This window comes from Ammospiza caudacuta, chromosome 11 (assembly GCF_027887145.1).
Source record: "Ammospiza caudacuta isolate bAmmCau1 chromosome 11, bAmmCau1.pri, whole genome shotgun sequence".
Classification (NCBI taxonomy): domain Eukaryota; kingdom Metazoa; phylum Chordata; class Aves; order Passeriformes; family Passerellidae; genus Ammospiza; species Ammospiza caudacuta.
Window position 1 is genome coordinate 17133435 of NC_080603.1, and position 19338 is coordinate 17152772.

At 47.3% G+C, this 19338-nt stretch overlaps 1 protein-coding gene across 1 annotated transcript in view; it reads left to right on the plus strand.

The window, feature by feature from the left end:
• The window catches only part of P3H2 (prolyl 3-hydroxylase 2), a 64478-nt gene that overhangs the window by 29527 nt on the left and 15613 nt on the right, over positions 1–19338 (plus strand). The window contains exons 2-3 of the mRNA XM_058812161.1: positions 17559–17705; positions 18646–18835. Of these exons, the coding sequence (XP_058668144.1) occupies positions 17559–17705; positions 18646–18835 (337 nt within the window). The remainder of the gene's footprint in view (positions 1–17558; positions 17706–18645; positions 18836–19338) is intronic.

A 19338-nucleotide genomic window follows, 5' to 3' on the forward strand; every position in this document is an offset into this window, starting at 1 on the left:
GCATTAACCTGATGGATGTGTAGGAGGGAAGCAGCTCTCCCTTGAGAGCAAGGAAATAATTCATTTTGTGTATGGAAAAGGCATCTGTTCTCTGCACAGACTGCTGAAAGCAGCAAAAGCCACAGGCTCTGAGCATCCCAGAGAAGGGGAGGGCTCAGGGGTTTGCCAGCTCCATGGCCCTGGTCACACTCAGCCACCAGTGTCCCTGCCTTGGACCCTTGTGGCCCTTCCTGCCTGTACACTGATTAATAAACTAGAGCACTGACTTTTTGTGACTGCCTACTGCTATAGCATTATAAGCAAAGAAAGAAGATAAAAAGGTTTGTTCAGTTAGTTTTGTAAATTAACAGACAATTTGTATTCAGCTTTTCCTGAAGGAAGGGTGGTTGGAGAGAAGACACTCAGCACACGGAAACAAAAGGAAAAATACCTTTGAACTCTGTCCAGCTGCTTGAATTCTGGAGCTGAGGTGCATCACACCACTTGTAAACTGATAACTGATCCTTTCTACCTAGCTTTGACTCCAGGCATACAGTTTGCCCTTGATATAATATATAATAGATAATACATCATTTAATATTTTATATGTAGTATATACTATATACTATATACTATATACAATATACTATATACTATATAATAATGCATGCAGGTGTGCAGACAGTTGGCATGCTGTCACAATATGCTGCTGCTGTGTGTGAGCATGCCAGTATATTTAGATGATAAGAGCTCTAATGCTTGAGGAGACTTTGGCCTGGGAACATCCTGGAGATTGACAGTGCCTTTATGCCCCACTTGGGGTGTACCTGCTAGGTGTGTGCTCTGGATTTTGCACAGGATCTGCACGAAAAATAAAAAAAAAAAGCTCATTAGATATTTAGGAACATTCTAGAGAGTTTCAGTAAGTTGCTTCAATTGTTCTTTGGTGCTCCTGCTTTTTATCTGTCTTTGTGTATGATGCTATAGCAGTAGGCAGTCACAGAAAGTCAGTGCTTTAGTTTATTAATCAGTGTACAGGTGTGTTAGCAAACCCTCTCTGCCCAGAGAGCCCAGACTCTGGGCTGTGGGGTGGTGGAGTGTGAGTGACCCAGCATGGGAGAGCCACAGCACCAAAGTCTGGCAAGGTCTAAGCTGTCATTCTGTGTAGCAGCAAGGAGATTTCCTCTGCAGGTTTTGATTTAAGAGCTGAGAGCCCGTGGGTCAGGCTCATGAACCAAAATTCATTATTATAGTTAGATGCCAGCAAAAGCATCTTTGCTCCCCTTTGTGCTGAAGAAAGTGAACCTCAGTTGTTCTCAGAGGCAGCAAGTGAGGATGTTCTTCCCCCAGCCTCAGAGTGGGCAGTGGGACCATCTGGCTCGTGTCTCCCAGGGGTTTGCTTTAGCCTGCAGACACTTGCCAATTTACCATCAGTGCAGGGGCAGGAGTGTGGGAGGGTTCCCATGGGTGGTGAGTAGGAGTTGATAGCTTGTACCTCGCAGACCTCCCGATGTGCAAGAGGAAAACTCAACTATAAAGGGCACTTGAGGGCTGTTGTTGCTCCAGACTTGACATTATTCCAGCCCGCTTCACCTGAGGCTTCTCCTTTTTGCACCGTTTCATTTTCTGCTTCACTGCCAATGAAAGCAATATTCTGTTTTGATATTATTAGTGCTAGAAAGCCTAATCAGCCCTTTTCTCTCCCTGACAATATCTGCCCTGCCTGCCTGCGAGCTGATCCACCCTGCCCAGCCAGTCATGCAGCAGGATTTCCCAAGGGCTGTGGCACAGCGTCCTCCTCCCTTTCTTGGTGTTTTTCCTATTTACCAGGCACAGAAGGCTGTGGGAAAGAGTCAGGCTGACTGTGTCATCCTTCTCCCTCTGAACTGACACACACTGAAGTCATTAACTTGACTATCAAATCTCAGCTGTGGGCTGAAACTTGGCAAAGAAGATTTTGGGCCTAAGTGTGTGTGTGGAACAGGATATAGTGGATTTTCCTGTAGGAAGCCACCTGGGTCAGGGACATAAGAGGGGTCATCATGACCATGCCTTCAGATTTCTTCACAGCTATGTGATTTATGGGCAGGGCACTCATCCTGGTTCAGATTTCTTTCACTGGTATTTATGGGCTGTGGTTCTTGCTGATCTGCTGTGCCTGACCCCTTCTTGTCAGCTGAACACATAATTGAATCATGTTAGGGTTATTGATTACAGTGTTCAAAGTGCAGTCATAGAAATGTGGATTTCCCCCTGGGAGAATTCACAAGTGCCCCTCTCCCCATCTTCAGATTGGATATTGTCATCCAAGAAAGCTGTGAATTAAGTTGTTCAGAAACAGACAAACCTGGAGCATCTGTTTATTGGGCCAGTTTACCTGGGGTTGTATTTTGGACTCCCCTTAGCAGTAGGAGTTTTGCCATTGACTGTCATGGCTCTAAGTTTTGATGCAAGCAAGGTGAGCTGAAGAGGATTTTCTTTCATTTTGTTTCACCAGCTTTCTGGTTTGAGTCTGCCTGTTACTTCGTTGCTCCAAACTACTTATTTGGCAGGTCAGGAGTGTGAGTCACAGCCATGGCCCAGGATCCTGCCTCCTGCTTTGGCCAGCAGCACTGCAGCTGGGGCAGAGCAGAGCTGCTGCTGATGCTCCAGTGCCTGCATGCTGCAGGGCATGGAGGCACTCACCTGGAGCAGGGCAGGGGGTAAATTCATAGGTTAATGGGTAAAAGCACTCATTCTGATCTGAGCCCAGACCGTTTTCTAATGTGTTGCTTTCCAAGGAGAACACTGTGTACTCTTACTTGGTAACTTCAGCAAACTTCTCCCAAAGGCAGGATTACTCTCAAAAGAAAAAGTCAGTGGGAGATGCATCTGCACACAGGCTGTCTCTAATATCATGGGCTGGGAAATGAAACTGGATTCTAAAAGGAGATATTCCCTAGAGATTGAATGGGCTTTGCAGAATTTGTGCTGACTAGGGATAACCTTTCCATGAGGATTGTAGGGAACATGGGTTTTGTTCTCTCTGCTGTCTGACTATATGACTTGTGCTGGACCCACTGCTGGAAAAAGAAAAGCAGTTCCAGTTGGCAGGACAGTGAGATACAGAGTTTCCTGGAGATATCCCTCCTGGTGTCTGTAATGGCAGGATCGTGTGGGCCAGTCCTCAAGGATTCATCTCTTGCTCCCCACTGCTAAAAAAAGCAGAGAAAGTGAATATGCAGACCCTTAGAAAAACTGCCTGGCAATCTTGTTGGTGAAAATGCCAGTGCCTGCTTCTAATAAGAAAGACAGGGAGGGAGGGAGCAATATTTTGTTTCTGGTGTGTAATGTCAAAGCAAACAAAAGCCCTCTTAGGGATAAAGGAGGCTCTCAAAGTGCTGTGGCCTGCTTGAGACGTGCAGAACTTTGTTCACAACCTTGAGGACTTGCAGGCCAGCTTCAGGCATCGTGTGTGTTGGCCAGACAACAATGAACCCTTTGAGCACACTTTGGGTCAGGGTACTGTTTTCTTGGAGGGGGAAAGGGAAGGGAGTCTGGTGCTTTGGTCTTGTATCAGCAGCCGTCTGTGGTGAGCCGCAGATGGTTTCAGTGGATGGCAGGGCTGGCTGTGGCTTCTCTGTGCAGGGCTGGCTCCTGAGGCACTGAATCTGCAGCAGCAGAGCCATTGCTGTCTGTACAAGACTTGAAGTGCCTCTGCCCCAGCTCTGTGGTTTCAAAGAGAGCTTTTAAACTAACGTGGGAGTCTGTGAAATTACCCTGCTGCGTTGTGTCAGCTGTTGACACAGCAACATGACAGTATGTCATCACTTATTTCCTGCTTGAGGGATCATAAAGCCTTTTTGCATGGTTTGGTGCCATCTGTTTTCCAAAAGAGAAACTTTATTGTATTTCTCTTGCTCTCGTTGTCCTCCTCCTCCAGACTTGGCCTCTGGTGCCTTTCCTGAATGTTGCTCATGAGCTCTCTGGGGTGAGGTGAGAGAAGGAGTTACCCACCTTTTGTACATGTTTGGGGCTGCGCTGGCCCTGCTCTGAGCCATCTCTTTGGGCTGCTCTCATCTGCTGACAAAGAGGACTGTTCAGTGCAGTTCATGGGTACCTAAGTCTGACGTCTTTGCCTGGGCAGCCTGGGATCAGCAGGCCAGCTGACCTGTTGAGCATGAGACAAAAAAGTGTAATATGATACTTGGGAAACAGCAGTTGCTTTGCAGCCCTGGTTTGAGCATCTGGGCATAGTGGGAAGCCCTCAGCCCATATCTGAATGTGAGTTTGAATTTCTGGCTGCAGTGGGAAGCCCACCCTGTCCTGGGCAAACCAAGGGGTGCAGCTCCCGAGGCTTTGGTCCTCCTGGTGCTTCACTCAGAGCAACTCTTTTTTTCCAGCAGCCAAAAGCCGCTACTGTTGATGTTGTTCTGGTGCAAAATCCAGCCCAGGACTGACGGAAAATTGGAGGTGGTTGTCTCTCCTGCCCCATCACAAGAGAGCTTTTGCTGCTGTCCTGCACAGCAGAGCCTCTCCCCTCACCAGGGCAGGGGCAGTTCTGTGCAGCTGCAGTCGGACACACGGGCGGTCTCACGGCAAATCCTTCGCAGAGCTGCTGAAGGAGCTTGGCTCAGGTCTCGTGTCAAGCAGGATGAGGGAGGAAAACGCCTCCAGCTTGTTTGTGGTCTGGCAACCAGAGACCTTTCTGCTGCTGTTACTGGGAACCAGCGTTCCTTTTTACATTTACGTCGTTCCTGGATTGTTTCTGCTGCGAGTGGCTGTGCCACAGCCAGGCACCGTGAGCTCCAGGGAAGCGCTCCCAGGCAGCCAGAGGAGAGGAGAGGGATGCTGCTGTCATGGGCAGCATCTGTAAATAATAACCCAGAGAGCTGAATGCAGCACTGATGCTAGCTCTGCAAGTCTGCCCATGGTTTGCCAAGTCACCATTTAGGTCATGCAGATTTTATTCTGTGCCCCAGATTTATTTTGGATGGAAAGCCACGTGTTTCCAGTGAAGTTACACCTGCAGGGATTTATGTTTTGAATTAGCTTCAGAAATGACCAAAACACATTTTTCAAAAGTTCTTCATATTTGCACTTTTTAAAGTACAGATTTTTTTTTTTTGGTAGTGTTAGAAGGATGCTCAGCATTTTTAACGGTAGTCTGATCTGGGAGCAGATGAATGTTTCTCCAAGAGCTTCTTGAAATGAACAGCTGTTGTTCACTAAGTCAAACAAAAGAGTTTTGTGGAAACTAAGTCCAAATTGATTCTCTTAAAAAACAAAACCAAAATTAGATGCGGTATTATGGTTAGGTGCACGTGCCGGAGGCTGAGTAAATTTAACAACAGACTTCTGACTTAGTCTTCACCCTATTTAATCCATCAATAGTTGGCTGTAAATCTCTGTTTAGAATAGAAGTGTTGGAAAGTGCTGCAGCTCCTGCACTCTCACTGGAATGCTGTGAGCTGTTGTTAGGGGTGTGTGGTGGCAGATCCTTCTCACTGATGGGATTTCTTTTTTCTGAGGTTTTGTAGTTTCCCCTCAGGGGTTTGGGGTGAGTCCCATACAATGTCATTTCCTCCTGCCTGCCTGCTGCCCTCTGTGACTTTCTGTCTCTGCCTACCTGTGTTGTCACCCTGGATTGTGTTTAAGCAATTTAAGGGATCTTTGTGAACCAGATGATGATTAGCATCCTTACCAGAAGTTTTGCTAAAATACTTAGCTGTATTTTCTTTTAAAAATCCCTGTTTCTTTCAGCTTTATCTTTTCTGTGCCAAGGAAAGCCAGACTTGGTACCAGTGAGAGAGAGACTGGTTCCTCTGCCTTCATCCATGTCATGTGCTGCCAGGGAGGTGCTTGCAGGTTTTATTTTCTAAATAAATAATTTTTAAGGGTTCCTGAGTTTGCTGATTGGGTTTTCAATAAAATGAAAACATTTGCAGAAAGCAAAAGGGTGAATCAACATCTGGCAACTTCCTCAGCCACTCTATTGGAGTTCTTTCTTGTGGATAAATGCAAAAAAAGAATTCAAGTGAAGTCTTTGTGCACATAAAACCCTCAGTGTCCAAGCATGATTGATTAGGAACGCTTGCTGTTTCCCTAATTCTCTTTCTTAATCTTGGCATCATCCACGTTTTCCGTCTTAGCTGTTTCCAGTGGGGCTGAAATGTTTGTGGAGGGGCAGGAGCCACCCACCCACCCACGTTGGAGGCTCCCCAGACAAATGGGGCAGTGTTCCCTGCAGTCACGGGTGGGAGCAGGGAGCCAGCCCCTGGCCACAGCTCAGGGCAGCAAAGCCATCCAGAGCCTGACCCTATTTGACTTCTCTTTTCTAGATCTCGGTCTCTATAAACAGCTTTTTATGGTATTTGCCCTTCAAAGAGGAACCAGGGTGTGGATGGGAACAGTGACAAAGAGCCACTTATAAGGACTCAGTGAGCTCTTACAGGAGTCCACTGCGTAATTTTCAGATCAACAGAAAAATCTTGCAATGTCTTAAGCCCTGACGTGTCATCTGAGGTTTTTAAATGCTGTCATTCTGCCTCCCAGCAACCAGGGCCAAGAGGTTTGTGCTCCTGTTTAACAGGGAAACTGAGTCATGGGGATGCTTAGTGCCTGGCAGAAGAATTCCCAGTAAATCAGAACAGAGCCAGCAACTGAAAGCAGAACCTGAGTGCTTGGAAAATACTGACTTCTCCCAGGAGCATGACTTCATGTGTCCTCAGCAAGGGCAGGCAGCTCCTCATTTTTGCACAGTGGAGCACAGCTCTGCCCTAGACGGCAGGTACTGTCTCTCAGGGGGGCATCAGTGCAGGGGCTGCAGCAGGGGCACAGAGCTGCAGGGCTTTCAGTGATAGCAGCCTGTGCTCAGGGGGTCCCCACAGCATCCCTGTGGGACACACCACTCCCTGGGTGTCCTGCTCATTCCTGTGCAGCTCCCCATGGGCTGTGGATCATCCTGCAGCAGCTGGGAGCCATCCTTCCCTGGAGCTGCACCAAGCAGCTGCTTTCTCCATCTCAGGCAGGCAAAGCAGTGCAAGCAGAGATGGAATAAACACCTGTGTCCTGCCTCAAGAGACACGTGCATCCTTTAGGATGTTGCTTCCCAGAGCCAGTTGAGAATTGAGGAACTGAGGAGCTGGTGATTGGGTAGGAGCCCAGTGAAGGTCATCCATCACCATGTATCTTTCCAGCCCTTGATGTGAAGCAGGTTGTGGAGGGGTGTGTCTGTACAGGGTTTCCAGCAAGCAGGACCACAAGGGTGTGAGAAGATGGAGATTTACACTGTGTGTTATTAACTTCATCCAGGCTGTGACCTGCATCCTCTGGCTCTATCCACATCTGCTCCCAGTACAGGAATGTGTGCAGTCCAAGTGCCCAGTCCATGCACTGCTCTTGCCCAGGGTAGTGCTCTGTGTCTTATTTCCAGCTTGTGAGGAAGAAGGGTGAAGGTACACACCCATAGGAGAGCCTCCAGAGTCAGAAATGTGGGATGTGCTCATCATCAGCACTTGGCAGAGGGCACATCTCTTGGCTGCTCTCAAGGACAGACATGTGCCCACTTCCCCTTGGGTCACTCACTCCTTTGGCCACGTGTGAACTGGTCAAACTGGGAGCTGACACATCCCATCCATGTCATTCTACTAATTCTTGTAAAGGGAAAACTGCACCACTGGGAGGACCCACTGCATTTCTGTAGTTCTTTACCAAGCCAGGAGAATAGAATCAATGAGAATGCCTGGAAGCCTCAGTCAGGGGAAGCACAACCCCTTAGCTCAGGTCTCCTTGCCTTTGTTCTCCAAGCAGGTTTGCCATAGGTGTCTCCCATTGGATGGGGATGTTTGGCAGCCCTCCAGGATGGGCAGCAGCTCCTGGGCAGCTCACAGGGTGAAAGTGATGCTGCTGCAGCAGCAGATCTTGTGATTTGGTGCTAATGGCTCTATAACTCCATTACTGTGCTTTTGTAGGGGGATTTTTTATACACTAATTAACCAACAGTTTGATTTGGTGGCGATAGTCTGGGCTCTATTACAAGTGGGCAATTGTAACTCAACATCCCAGTGGGGCCCCGTGGCACAAAGGAGGGGTTTGAAAGAGCTGCTTTTGGCAAAGGCTCCTTCATCCCACCGGGGATGGAATGTCCTGATAAGGGATGGAGCTGCAGGGCTAGTTTCACTCCTTCGAGGAATGGCATTGGGAGGCAGCCCCAGGTCTGGTTCTGATTTGCTGTGAGACAGACTCCTTACCTGCAATTGAGGGAAAATGATACCTCTGTGCAGGGGCCTCGCAGGGTTCAGCTGAGATTAATAGGGGAGGGAGGGGAGGTGAAATATCTCTGGCATTTTGTTGTTACTATTAATGATGTAGAGTGAAGCCAGGACATTTCTGTGAAGGATCACTGCATTTGCCTCTTGAGATCTGGCTGTGTTTCTGCCCTCCCCTACACTCTACTAATCAGAACAAAGTTAAACTGTGTAGTAGAAGGGCTCAGAAAGCAGCATTTCTCAGTGTCTGAAGGAAAAGCAGCACATTTCCTGGTGTAATTAGGTTCAGGCTCTCAGGAAATGAAGGCTGTCTAGCTGATAAGTGTTTAGTAATGATTACCAAGCCAAGGCTGGGGAAAGCAAGCAAAGTGTTTTCATTTCAGAAGCAGCAAATCCAGCTGAGATTGCGGTGTGTGTCATGTATGGAGACAATTGTCCCAGTGGTATGTGGCCTTGCTCCCTGGAGCACGAGCCAAACCTGCCCTGGTGTAAGTCCACAGGAGCCTCTGGAGCAGCACCAAGAGCCTGAGCAGCAGAGCACACATCTCCAAACAGTGCCCCTGGGCTGGCAGAGCTGCCATTCACCCAGACTGGTTTGACTCTGCTGTCAAAGCCAGCAGTTCCTCTCTCAAATCAGTAACAGTGCTCATCAAAGCTGGGGGAGCTGGAGGAGGGTAAGAAGCACGTTTGCAAGGGTAGAGTTACATCCTCTCCAAATGAAATACACGTTTCTGCAGTGGTGCTGGGTAAACTGAATGTGGCAATGCACAAAGTGGGTTCTTCAGAGTGCTGTGTGTCAACCCTTATGACAGGGAGCCTCTCCCTTGAAATTCCAGGGTCGCATTTTTCAGGGAACATGCCTGGAGGTTGCTCTGCTTGAAGTCAACACAATCCATCCAGCCAGCATACTCATCCTGTCAACAGCCCTTGAGACCTGATGCGCTCTCAGTGTCCTGGATGAGAAGATGCCTTGTGGACCCCTTCCTCTGCCCTGTTTCGTGTCCCTTAATTTCAGAAGATGCCTTTTGGTAGGAAACCCTATCCCTGTTGTATTCGGATGTGTTTGAGTTTTATGAACAACGAGCATTGGAGGTACTGAGGAGTTTTGCATCACTGCTGCAATTCCTCTTGCCTCCCAGATGAGTCAGCCTGTACTTTGCAGCTCCACATTTTCTGAAAACTCTACCATAGCCTAGTGGTAGGTCTTTCTCTCCCTAACGTGTACTCTGGTGGAAATAATATACTGATGTCTTAAAATCTCCCAAATCCCTTATTTATTGCAGCCTGTGTAAATGAGTTCCAGAAGGGAGTACCCAACTCCCAGGAGGACAGGGCCATCAGTGGCTTTTAAGCGCAGTGCTCAGAGGCAAATCCTGGTTCAGGAAGCCTGTAAGCTGCTGGACATTGCTGACAATGCCCTGTGTGTGAGGGTCCCTGTGTACCTACCATGTATTTATGGCTTGCCCACAAGTGTCCACCCCTGGCCACTGCTGGGGGAAGATTCCTGGGATAATCAAACCTTTGGACTGGACTTGGCAGCCCATGCAGGCAGTGTTCCTGGCAGGACCTCTCCTTTGCTTTGCAGACCAACCAAGATTAAATTGCAGAATTGTGGATATATTTTCACTTCTTCCTTGTACTCTCTCCCTTTATCTGCAGACTTTGTTTCCAGTGCAGTGCCTTCGTGCTGGCCCAGTAGTGGAGAATCAGCACAAAAATCTCTCTTCAATTATGGCAGTTTTCTTCAAACCCACCTAAGGCATAAGCTGAGTTTGCTTCCCCTTGGTGTCAGTCAGTTCCCCTCATGGTGAGCACAGCCCACCCCCAGTCTGTAGATCTCCTACAGACTTTGCAAAATGCTTGGATTGGAACGTGATGGGTTTATTTAATCAGATCTGCAGTGCCCTAATGTCCATCACCATCACGATGGCTTCCATGAATTCAGCAGCTGTCAATTATTATTTGCTGGTTTATGATTTGAGCCCTGGAAAAGGTATTCGAGAAATATTGTGTCTGGAAAAAATGTGAATTAAAACCATTTCCTTGAAGACTGTCAAGGTTTTGGGTGAGAAACAATGCACAGATATGCCATGAGTCTGCTTTCTTGTTGAAATTTATAGTTTGTTTGCTTTTCCCTTTGCTGCCCCATCACAGATCAGGGCAGGGAGAGATAACCTCTTCCTCAGATAGCACAGTCCTGTTTGCAGCCCACCCTCAGGGCTCTGCACTCTGCTTTTCAAACTAAAGCTCTGGTGCTAATACCACAAACTGACCATGGTTATTCAGCTCCTTCTCTAGAAGACCTTTCTGTGGCCTAAGGGAAAGGTAGGGAGGCAGTCCTCAGGCTGGCACAGGCCTTAAGCCTGTTGACAAAATTCCATTTACAGCATGAAAGGGCTACAAAAAACAAGTATCATTTATCAGCAGGTTGCTGTGTCTTCCTGGCTCTGGGATGGAGGTGGAAAGCCATGTGTGCTCTGAGAAGGGCGTGTTCTGGGGACACAGGGGCTGTTTGGATGTTGTTAGGTAGCAGCAGACAAGCACATACATCTCCACAGGAAACTTTGGCTCCCAAAGGGCATTCAGCAGCTCATTATGTCTGACTCTTCTAAGAGGTGCTGAGCCATTGCTAAACCGTAGAAAGGGAGGAAAGTTTCTGCTGTAGGAATTTTTCTGCTTGTCTCAGATTTTTCTGTTGTGTTTTTCTTAAGTGTTTTAGTAATTACTGCCATAGAGATACCAGTGTGGAGACAGCTGGGTTAGGAGTGTGACCCAGTTATCAGTCAGTGCAGCTTGATTAGCTGCAGTGTGGATGCTGGAGAAAATTCCCATCTAAACTGCAAAGCTGCTTTTAACTGCCTGCCAAGTTTGTTTTGTTCTGGTTTTCCCCTAAAAGCATGAGACCCTCCTCCCTTGATGGCAAAGGCTTCCCTCACTCCTCACCAGTGTGTTGAGTGAGATTCACCTTTCTTCTGCCAGGTATTCCCATGACTTTGGGGAACACCTGACTCTCAGTTATCAGTCATAATATAGATGAAAGCTCATTATTTGTCTGTCAGGCAGTGGCCTATAGGAGTGCTGGTGGTCCAGGGAGGGAATAGTCACATCCTGCTTGTCCTAGCTGCTTGATTTCATTAGATTAAAATGCCTAGGCTAATCTTTGATATTTTTCAAGGTAAGCAACAGCTCAGGCTGCCACAGGGATGTTATAACAACAGGAGGAAGGACATGCAAGAAGAAATTCTGCTGTGGGAAGCCTGGCTGGTTTTATGCTGTTCACCTTTTGTTGCCATTAGTGTGTGAGTGTATTGCTTCTCCCGTGCTACTCATCTCTGAAGGAACTGGTTAATTATCTGGCCAAGGAAAACAAAACTCTGGGGTGCAGGAACTTCATGGGTAACCACCTGCACAGATTCCTGAGGGCTGAATGCATCCCACCTTTTCCTCATTGAAAATACTGTTTCACACACAGCTGCTGCTCTCAGGGTTTGTAGACTGAGTGTCTACACAGGACAAAATGTGGCTCAGAGTGTATTTCACAGTCAGATCGAAGGTTCAGTAAACACAAACATACTTCCCACTGCTTTCTCTGCAAATGAATCCTGCAATGCTTCAGTGTGTTGGAGATTTATATGGGAAGGGTCCTTCCCGCTGGGAAGTGGTTTTGCTGTGAGTAAATGCCTTGCTCCTTGTGCAGGATTGGTTACACAAGTGTGCACTGAAGCATGTAATGCACAGCCAGAAACGTGTGGAAATCTTCATTCTTACATGCCTGGGAACAGTCCAAGAAGAGCATGTCAGAGAGGGAAGGAAGGGAGAATGTGAGGGTCAATCTAATTTGTTTTTTTAATGCCAAATGGCCCTTTCAGACAGAGTTATCCAGCCAGTCTGCTCAGCATGGACTCATGCACACATGAAATAATGCCAGCGTGGCTCAAGTGAGAGATTCATTAAAAAAAATATTATTTCTGTCTTCATTAATTGAAAGAACTTTTTTCCATAAAGAATATTGAAGTGGTGTTTGGTTTTAGATTTCCAAGTATCTCCCACTTTCTGAAGACAAAATTAATCATGTAGTTAGCTCATTTGACCACGCAGCTACCAATCCACATATGTTTGTGTCCTGAAAATTGCTTGTTGGAATACCAAAAAACCCCAAGCTGTTTCTAAATTTCCTTTCTCATGAGAGATTTTCCTTGTGTCAGTTCTGCAAATTTGTTTTGTTTTGGATTTGAGTCTACCAGAGTGATTGGTAGGCAGCAGCACACCAGCTGGGATGGTCTGAGAGGAACTGTCCAAAGCAGGCTGGAGGTTGTCTTCATTTTGAAAATGAAAAAAACTCTGAAAATTTACATGGGGAGCCTCCAGGAATGCATCATTGTTGCCCTCCAACACAGCAGTAGCAGGGATAGGAGGCAGCCCTGTTAATCTTGAGTTGGAAGACAAGAAACTGGTAAAAGGTTTGGAGAGCAGGGGATGGTGTGGAACTGAACTCAGAGATGGCCTCACACCTTTGGCTCCTGGTACCTCTTCCCTGCACTCAATTAAGGTCTTTTCCTGCTTGCCTTGCTCCCTGATTTTGGTGGTTCTGTGGGAACAGTTGGTGCCATAGTGGGCTGCAAACACTTCAGCAAATGTGTGACCCATCAGCAGAAGGAAAATTTCCTAATTAACTTCTCTGGAGAATTTCGTCCTTCTTATTTGCAATAATACAATAGTTGAGATAAGGTCAGATGCTATTTATAACCATCTCACCGCTCCTTGCTCCTTCTCTCCTGGGCAGTAAGCTCTGCACAGACACAACAGGATTAATCCTTCATGGCACTGAACCTTTTATTTCCCTTGTTGTGCTTGCAGGCTCCAGAGCCTCCTTGCTCTGCAGAGCTCAGTGCACTGAACCTTCAGTACAACACAGCAGCACTGGAGCTGTGGAAAAGTTTAGAAAAACATTATCTGTTCAGCAAACCAAGGATTGTCTGTGAGGTTGGAAACTTTGGTTTCTAGGTCAGCTGAATGGTTTGAAATCTTTCATCACAGGCTCCATGCCAGGTTCATACACTCTGCAGTTAACTGAGGTTATGTGCAGGTAGGTCCAGTCCTGGCATGGGAATAAATGCTGAGGGATCTGACATATTTTCCAATATATAAACCTTACTTCTGTTCCCCTCAAAAAAAAAAAAAAAAGTTTTAATTGAAACTATATTTTATGTGATGAAGAAACCTTAATATAGAAGCAGATTGAGTTAGGACAGTTAGACACAGAATGCATGACAGCTGCCAATATCTGATATTAAGTTCAATGCAATGGGAACTCAGTATGAAGAATAGTCTAAGGTCTTGGCTATATCATACCTGTGACCTCTTTTCTCAATCAGTCAGTTTGGCTACATTCTCTCTAAAATCCTCTGGCTTTTGCACCTCTTTCATCCTTGTTTTTTGCCCTGGCAAGCTCAGGATGAGCTGGGAGCAGCTGAATACCTGTAGTTGCTGTGGTTACAGCTGCAGTGTCAGTGCTCAGCACAAGCAGAGTGGTGGTGGGAGGGCAGCCCTGGCTGCATGAGCTGACTGTAAAGCTGTGCAGTGCTTGTCTCACAGGCCTGGCACCCTGCCTGTTCCACTTCCTTGTCCCACTGCCAAGCTCCAGAGAGCAGACCTAAAGGACTGTGAGTTTTGGGTTGTTGTAGCTGAAGCCATGGTGCTGCAGTGAGCCCTTTTCCCTGGGGAAGAGGACAGGAGTTTGTGCCAGCCTGCTGAGCATCTGGCACCAGAGGGGCTTTGGTCAGAATTCATTTGTCTGCAAGGGATGAAGGCAAGTGTGAATTGAGAGCATGTGCCTGCCCTGGAGCTGAGCCAGTCTGAGGTGTCTGGGCAGCTGTCAGTGATGGGGTGAATCCTCTGGGTTTCTCTTTAGGGCACCCAGCAGCCGAAGTGGGGGTAAAATCAAGCAGCAAGCCAGACATGTTTCAGTGAGACAGCTTGGTTCTTTAGCCCAGCAGGCTGGTGACTGTGGCATCACAGGTACAAATCAGGTTGCTCAGCATGGAGTTTGCTGGCTTAAACATACCTGGACAGGTACCAGAATGGCAATCAATAGTAAGGGTCTGTTAGAATTGTGTTGTGTGTCACCATGCAGCCCATGGAGGCTCCATAAAGGATTTTCTCAATGGTTATCAGTGAGAATTGGGTTCAGTTGTCTAGTGATGATCAAGATGCTCACTCCAGGTCCTTTCTCCAGCCTGTGTTTGTTCCTGCACAGTGCTCCAGTCACAGCAGCCTTCCTAGTGCAGGCTGGAAGCCACAACCCCACTGAAGCCCAGGCCAGCACTGTCCCAGCTGGGAGTGAAACTGAGCATTGCAGTTTGCTCAAATTCTTTCATCTGAGGTTCTGCTGCTTAAAATATTTTTTATACGAACCACTCCTAAATCTCATTGAGGAAAATAAACATCTTCCAGCATCAGAGCCCCGCAGCACTTACGTGTTGTGTTTTCCCCTTCTCAGCTCTAGGTGTTGGTATGTCAAGATCAAAATGGACAGGACAGGGTGTTCCCAGGGCTCTCTCAATGCTGTGCTCTGATTTCTTGTGTCTTCTTTGGCTGAAATACACAGGGTTTGGTGCAAAGCTGCAGCAAGAGTCCAGCAATCTCATTCCAGTGGGGTGAGCAAGCAGGGCTTAGAGCACATACTGAGGTTGTGAGTGCTCATTTGTCATTTTTTCCTTGCTCATTTTCATTCAGCAGTTGTTGTGCAAAGATCAAAATCTCCTTGTGTTATGTGCTTGCACATGCTTATGGCCCCCAAGTTGTTTGCCATCCAGATAAACAAAATTACTGCTCTGTGGGAGAAATGCTATTATTTTTTATTGTTATTAGTTAGAAACAATGGAAAACCAGGCACAAAGAAAACAAAATTATATTTTTCCAGTGGCTGCACAGTGAGATTGTGACAGGGCCAGGAACTGAGTCCAGGTGTCCTGAGTCCCAGCCCAGACCTTTAAGCACCAAAATATCCTGCTCCTTTTGAATTCAAAGTGTTTTGGCAAAAGTTTCCCCAGAGTGTTTCATAACTAATGTCAGAGCTAGACACTGAACGTGTCTTACCAGTTAGGAATTTTGCTTTTATACACACTCACTGACTTAAAAACTATCCCTAACCTTAGCAGCTGTTGGCTTCTTCATGTTACTTGAATGTTTCTAAGGCAAATATGGAACGTGATAAATTGAAAAGCATTGAGTTGAAATGTTCTGCTTCAAGTCCACTTAGCAAACTCCAAAGGTCATCTCTGCTGTGTAGAGCCAGCAGGACTAGACATAGAATGAGCCTTGTTTGAAAGGGATTTTCTGTTGTCTAGAAATCAGGCTTGTCCTATTTCACAGAGGTGGATGTTATCCAGAAGAATTAAGCCCATCCTGGAATCTCTGACAGTTTGCTGAAAAGGATCTAGAGCTAAAGGGAAAAAGAACATCCCACAGCAGACTATTGCAGGTTGTGTCTTTAGGGACCACTTCCCCTCCTGAGAGGTCTTTAGTCCCTTTTAAATCTGCACGGGCAGGGTGCTGTTTGTGAAATCTGTGGTGTGGAAGAATGCAATTCCCCCAGGCAGCTCAAACAGTGGCTTCTTAGCAGTCCTCTGGATCAGGTCAGCAGCTCACATCTCCAACAAACCTTTTGTTCCATCTTGACTGTCTCTGATTACCAGATGCAGTGGCATTCCCACAGACACTCAGCAGGACCTGAGAATTGCCTTTGTGAGATGCTCTGGTCAGTCCTTTATCCCACATCCTGTGGTGTCCAGCTGCAATGAACTTTTCCAGAGTGGGATTATTTGAAATGATCTATTTCAAAATGGAACTTCTGTTTCTGAATCGGAATGTCTCTTAAAAAAAAAAACAACTCAAACTTCTATTCTGGAGGGGTTTTGGTTTTGTATGTGCTGTCCTAGTTAAAAATTTCTTATAGTCATTTTTCATGCCTGCTGGAAAGCCAAGGGATTATTATGGAGAGTGGTGTCCTTTGGAAAAATCCAAATGAAAGACTGGAATAGATGTTGTTTTTGCAGTAAAATCTGGCTCCCCTGCACATGTTGTCAGTCCAGAGATAATCCTTAAAAACTTCTGAAGTTTACACAAGGCAAATATTTTGCGTTTCTGTGGGCACTGCAGCACAGCTGTGCTTTGGTGTGCAGGGGGGTGGGCTGGGATGCTGCGGCTCTCACCCTCATTTTGGGGACATTCCTGTGTGTTTCCTGGGCTGGCTGTGCCCTGGAGCCACTCTGCCCTGCTGCAGGGTGCAGGATGTGAAGCTCATGCTTCCCTGCAGGTCTCTGTTCCCATCCTGCTGCTGGGGTTTGCCTGCTGGGTGCCTGTGCAGGTGAGCTGCTGTACCGTGTCCCATGGATGTGCCAGGGCTTGCTGGCTCTGATGCCTCAGGAGCAGCCTTGCAGCAGTGGCACAGGGCTTGCTGTGGGTTTTGCTGCCAAGGAGAACACTTGGACCCAACCTAGCCTGGGCTAGCATTAGCCTGGCCCTGGCTGACAGGTTTGGGTCAGGCTGCTGATGTATCCCAGGGACCTGCCTGCAGCTTGCTGGTACCCAGTGGTGTTGGCTTTCTTTCAGAAGCAAATGTTTTAGTGACTTCTCTCTTGCTAGCTCGTGAAGAGGTTTCACCTGAACATCTGTTCTGCTCCTGATGCTCCCAGCAGCTGCCATGGATGTGTTTAGCACTAGCAGTTCTGTTTGTTTATGAGGCTTTCTCTAGGGTGAAACTGATGTCTGGTCTCCTTCTGAATCTCTAAACACAAAATAATTGGGTATATCAAAATAAACCTCTCTTTACACCTCTGCCACCATCAGCAGAGTTTGGCCTTTTGCAGCTATACACAGCTGAGCTTAATAAATGGCCCTCAGTCCCTGTCTCCAAGCAGAAGCCTCAGCCTGGACAAAGCTCAGCCTCCAAGGCTTGAGAGAGAGCAGTGTTTGCAACTGCTTTCCCCTCCTCTCTCCATCTCATATCTCATGAGAGCATCTTTCCACCTGGAACTGTGCAGAGGGTTGGAGTAGCTGAGTTGAGAGGATGTGCTGCTGGAACACAGGCTGGATCCCATCACCAGCAGACCCTGTTGCAGGGACTTGTCTGGCTCTCAGGAGCTCCAGCTCTTTCCATTTCACTTATATGGGGCTTTCCTCTCAATTCAGCTTTTTACTTTAGCCTCTGCATTCAGGTTTTCCTTGGTTATCCCATCATTTCCCAATCTAATGGTGTCAAAAGGATGTCAGAGCTGTGTTTATGTTCTACATCACCAGTCTCACTTGGTCCTTCTCCCCTTGTTACAGCTGAACAAGCTGGAGGAGGCAGCAAATGCAGCTCACACCTTCTTCATGGCAAATCCTGAGCACATGGAGATACAGCAGGACCTGGAGAACTACAAGACCATGTCAGGGAAGGCCACCTTGATTGACCAGGAGGCCAGGCAGCACATGGTGAGTCTGAGGCTGAAGAGGTGCCCAGCTTAAGTATCAAGAAGTCTGGAGAGGAGAGACTAGGAGGCCAAAAGAGATTAATCTGTGACTGAGGAAATTCTTACCAATACAGCAAAACAAACTCTCCTTTCAGCATTTTCCCTTAAGGCAAGCCTGCTCCTGCCTTTTCTGGGCACTCTGCTCTTTGTTTGATAGCTGCATCCCCAGCCTGGTCCCTCTGTTCAGAGTGCTCTGGGGTTCACATGGCTGTGAACACACACCAGCAGGCAGCTTTGATGGAAGCTTCCATGACATCTCAGCTCCTGTGTGTTTCCTCCAGGACAGCTCCTGTGTGTTTCTTTTGACCTGAGTTCTCCCACCTGGGCAAGGGACATGCACATGGGTGGCTGTGGTGGTGAGGGTGCACAGTGGCAGGCAGGAGAGTGTCAGCTGCTTCCACCTCCACAAAGCAAAAGCCCAAGTCAAATGCCAGGGCCACCCCCAACTTCCCAATTTCACAAGACTCAGGGGAGCAGAAGTGGCTGTTGGGTGTAATTAATGGCGGTGCTTATTAGAGGCCATTCTAAAAAAATGAGCAATGTGTTCTCTTGGCATTCAGTGTTGTTGTTTGGTGGGAGGGTAAAAACAAAAAAAAAAAAAAAAAACAACAAAAAAATTTTTTTTTATTTCAATGCATAAATCTAGGAGTGATACTAAGGATTCCCTAAGCATGGAGGATTCAGAAGAGCCTTTAAGCAGGTTTATTAGGTTCCACTGGTCCAAAAGTCCTTCGATGGCTTAAACATTGTTTGGTACAAGTGGTTATATCTGATAGGTATGGGGAGATTGTCCCATCCCTGTCCCTGTCGCCTTGTACCTTCCTTTGAGAAGCCCTGCAGGATGCTGTGCTCCAGGCAGCATGGCCTGCTCATGGTTTGTGTTCTGCCTGCCTGCTCTGCAGGAGGACTACAGTGCTGGGGTGAGGCACTACGACAGGGAGGAGTACGAGCTGGCCATTGAGCTCCTGGAGCGTGCCCTGCAAGGATACTACTCTGAGGATGAGGATTGCCAGCTCATGTGCGAGGGACCACAGAGGTTTGAGGAGCACGAGCACCTGGATTACAAGGCTGGTCTCTACGAAGCTATTGCAGGTGAGATCTTTTTGCATTTTTAGAGTTCTCACCCGTGGCCCTGAAATGTTTTTAGTTATTGAGTTTGGGCTTGGCTGGATTTGTTGAAGTGTCTTCCCTCCCACCTCTGCTGCTGATGAGTAACGCTGCAGGAGGCACCTGGAAACCCAGAAAGTGCAGACTCAGAGCACAGTGAGCTAGAACATCTCATTTTGGTCCTGAACAGAAGCTGGGCGAGAAGAATTGCATTTCCAGATGTGTGGAGCATTTGCAGCTTTCTGTTAGAGCTGAAAGTTGAGGTGCTTTATCTAAACTGCTTCCATTTCCCCTGTACACAGTGTCACACACCTCCCTGGAATCCAGGCATTGCTGGCCTTTGTTTATGTTTTCTGTTTCTGAGAGCACATGAAGAGAGCAGCAGAGTTCTCTTGGCCGTGCTCCAGGTGGCCAGGAAAGTTGCCAAAAAAGCTTGTAACGTGGATTTTCTCCCCATCCAAAAGGATGGATTTGTCATTAGTGGAGGC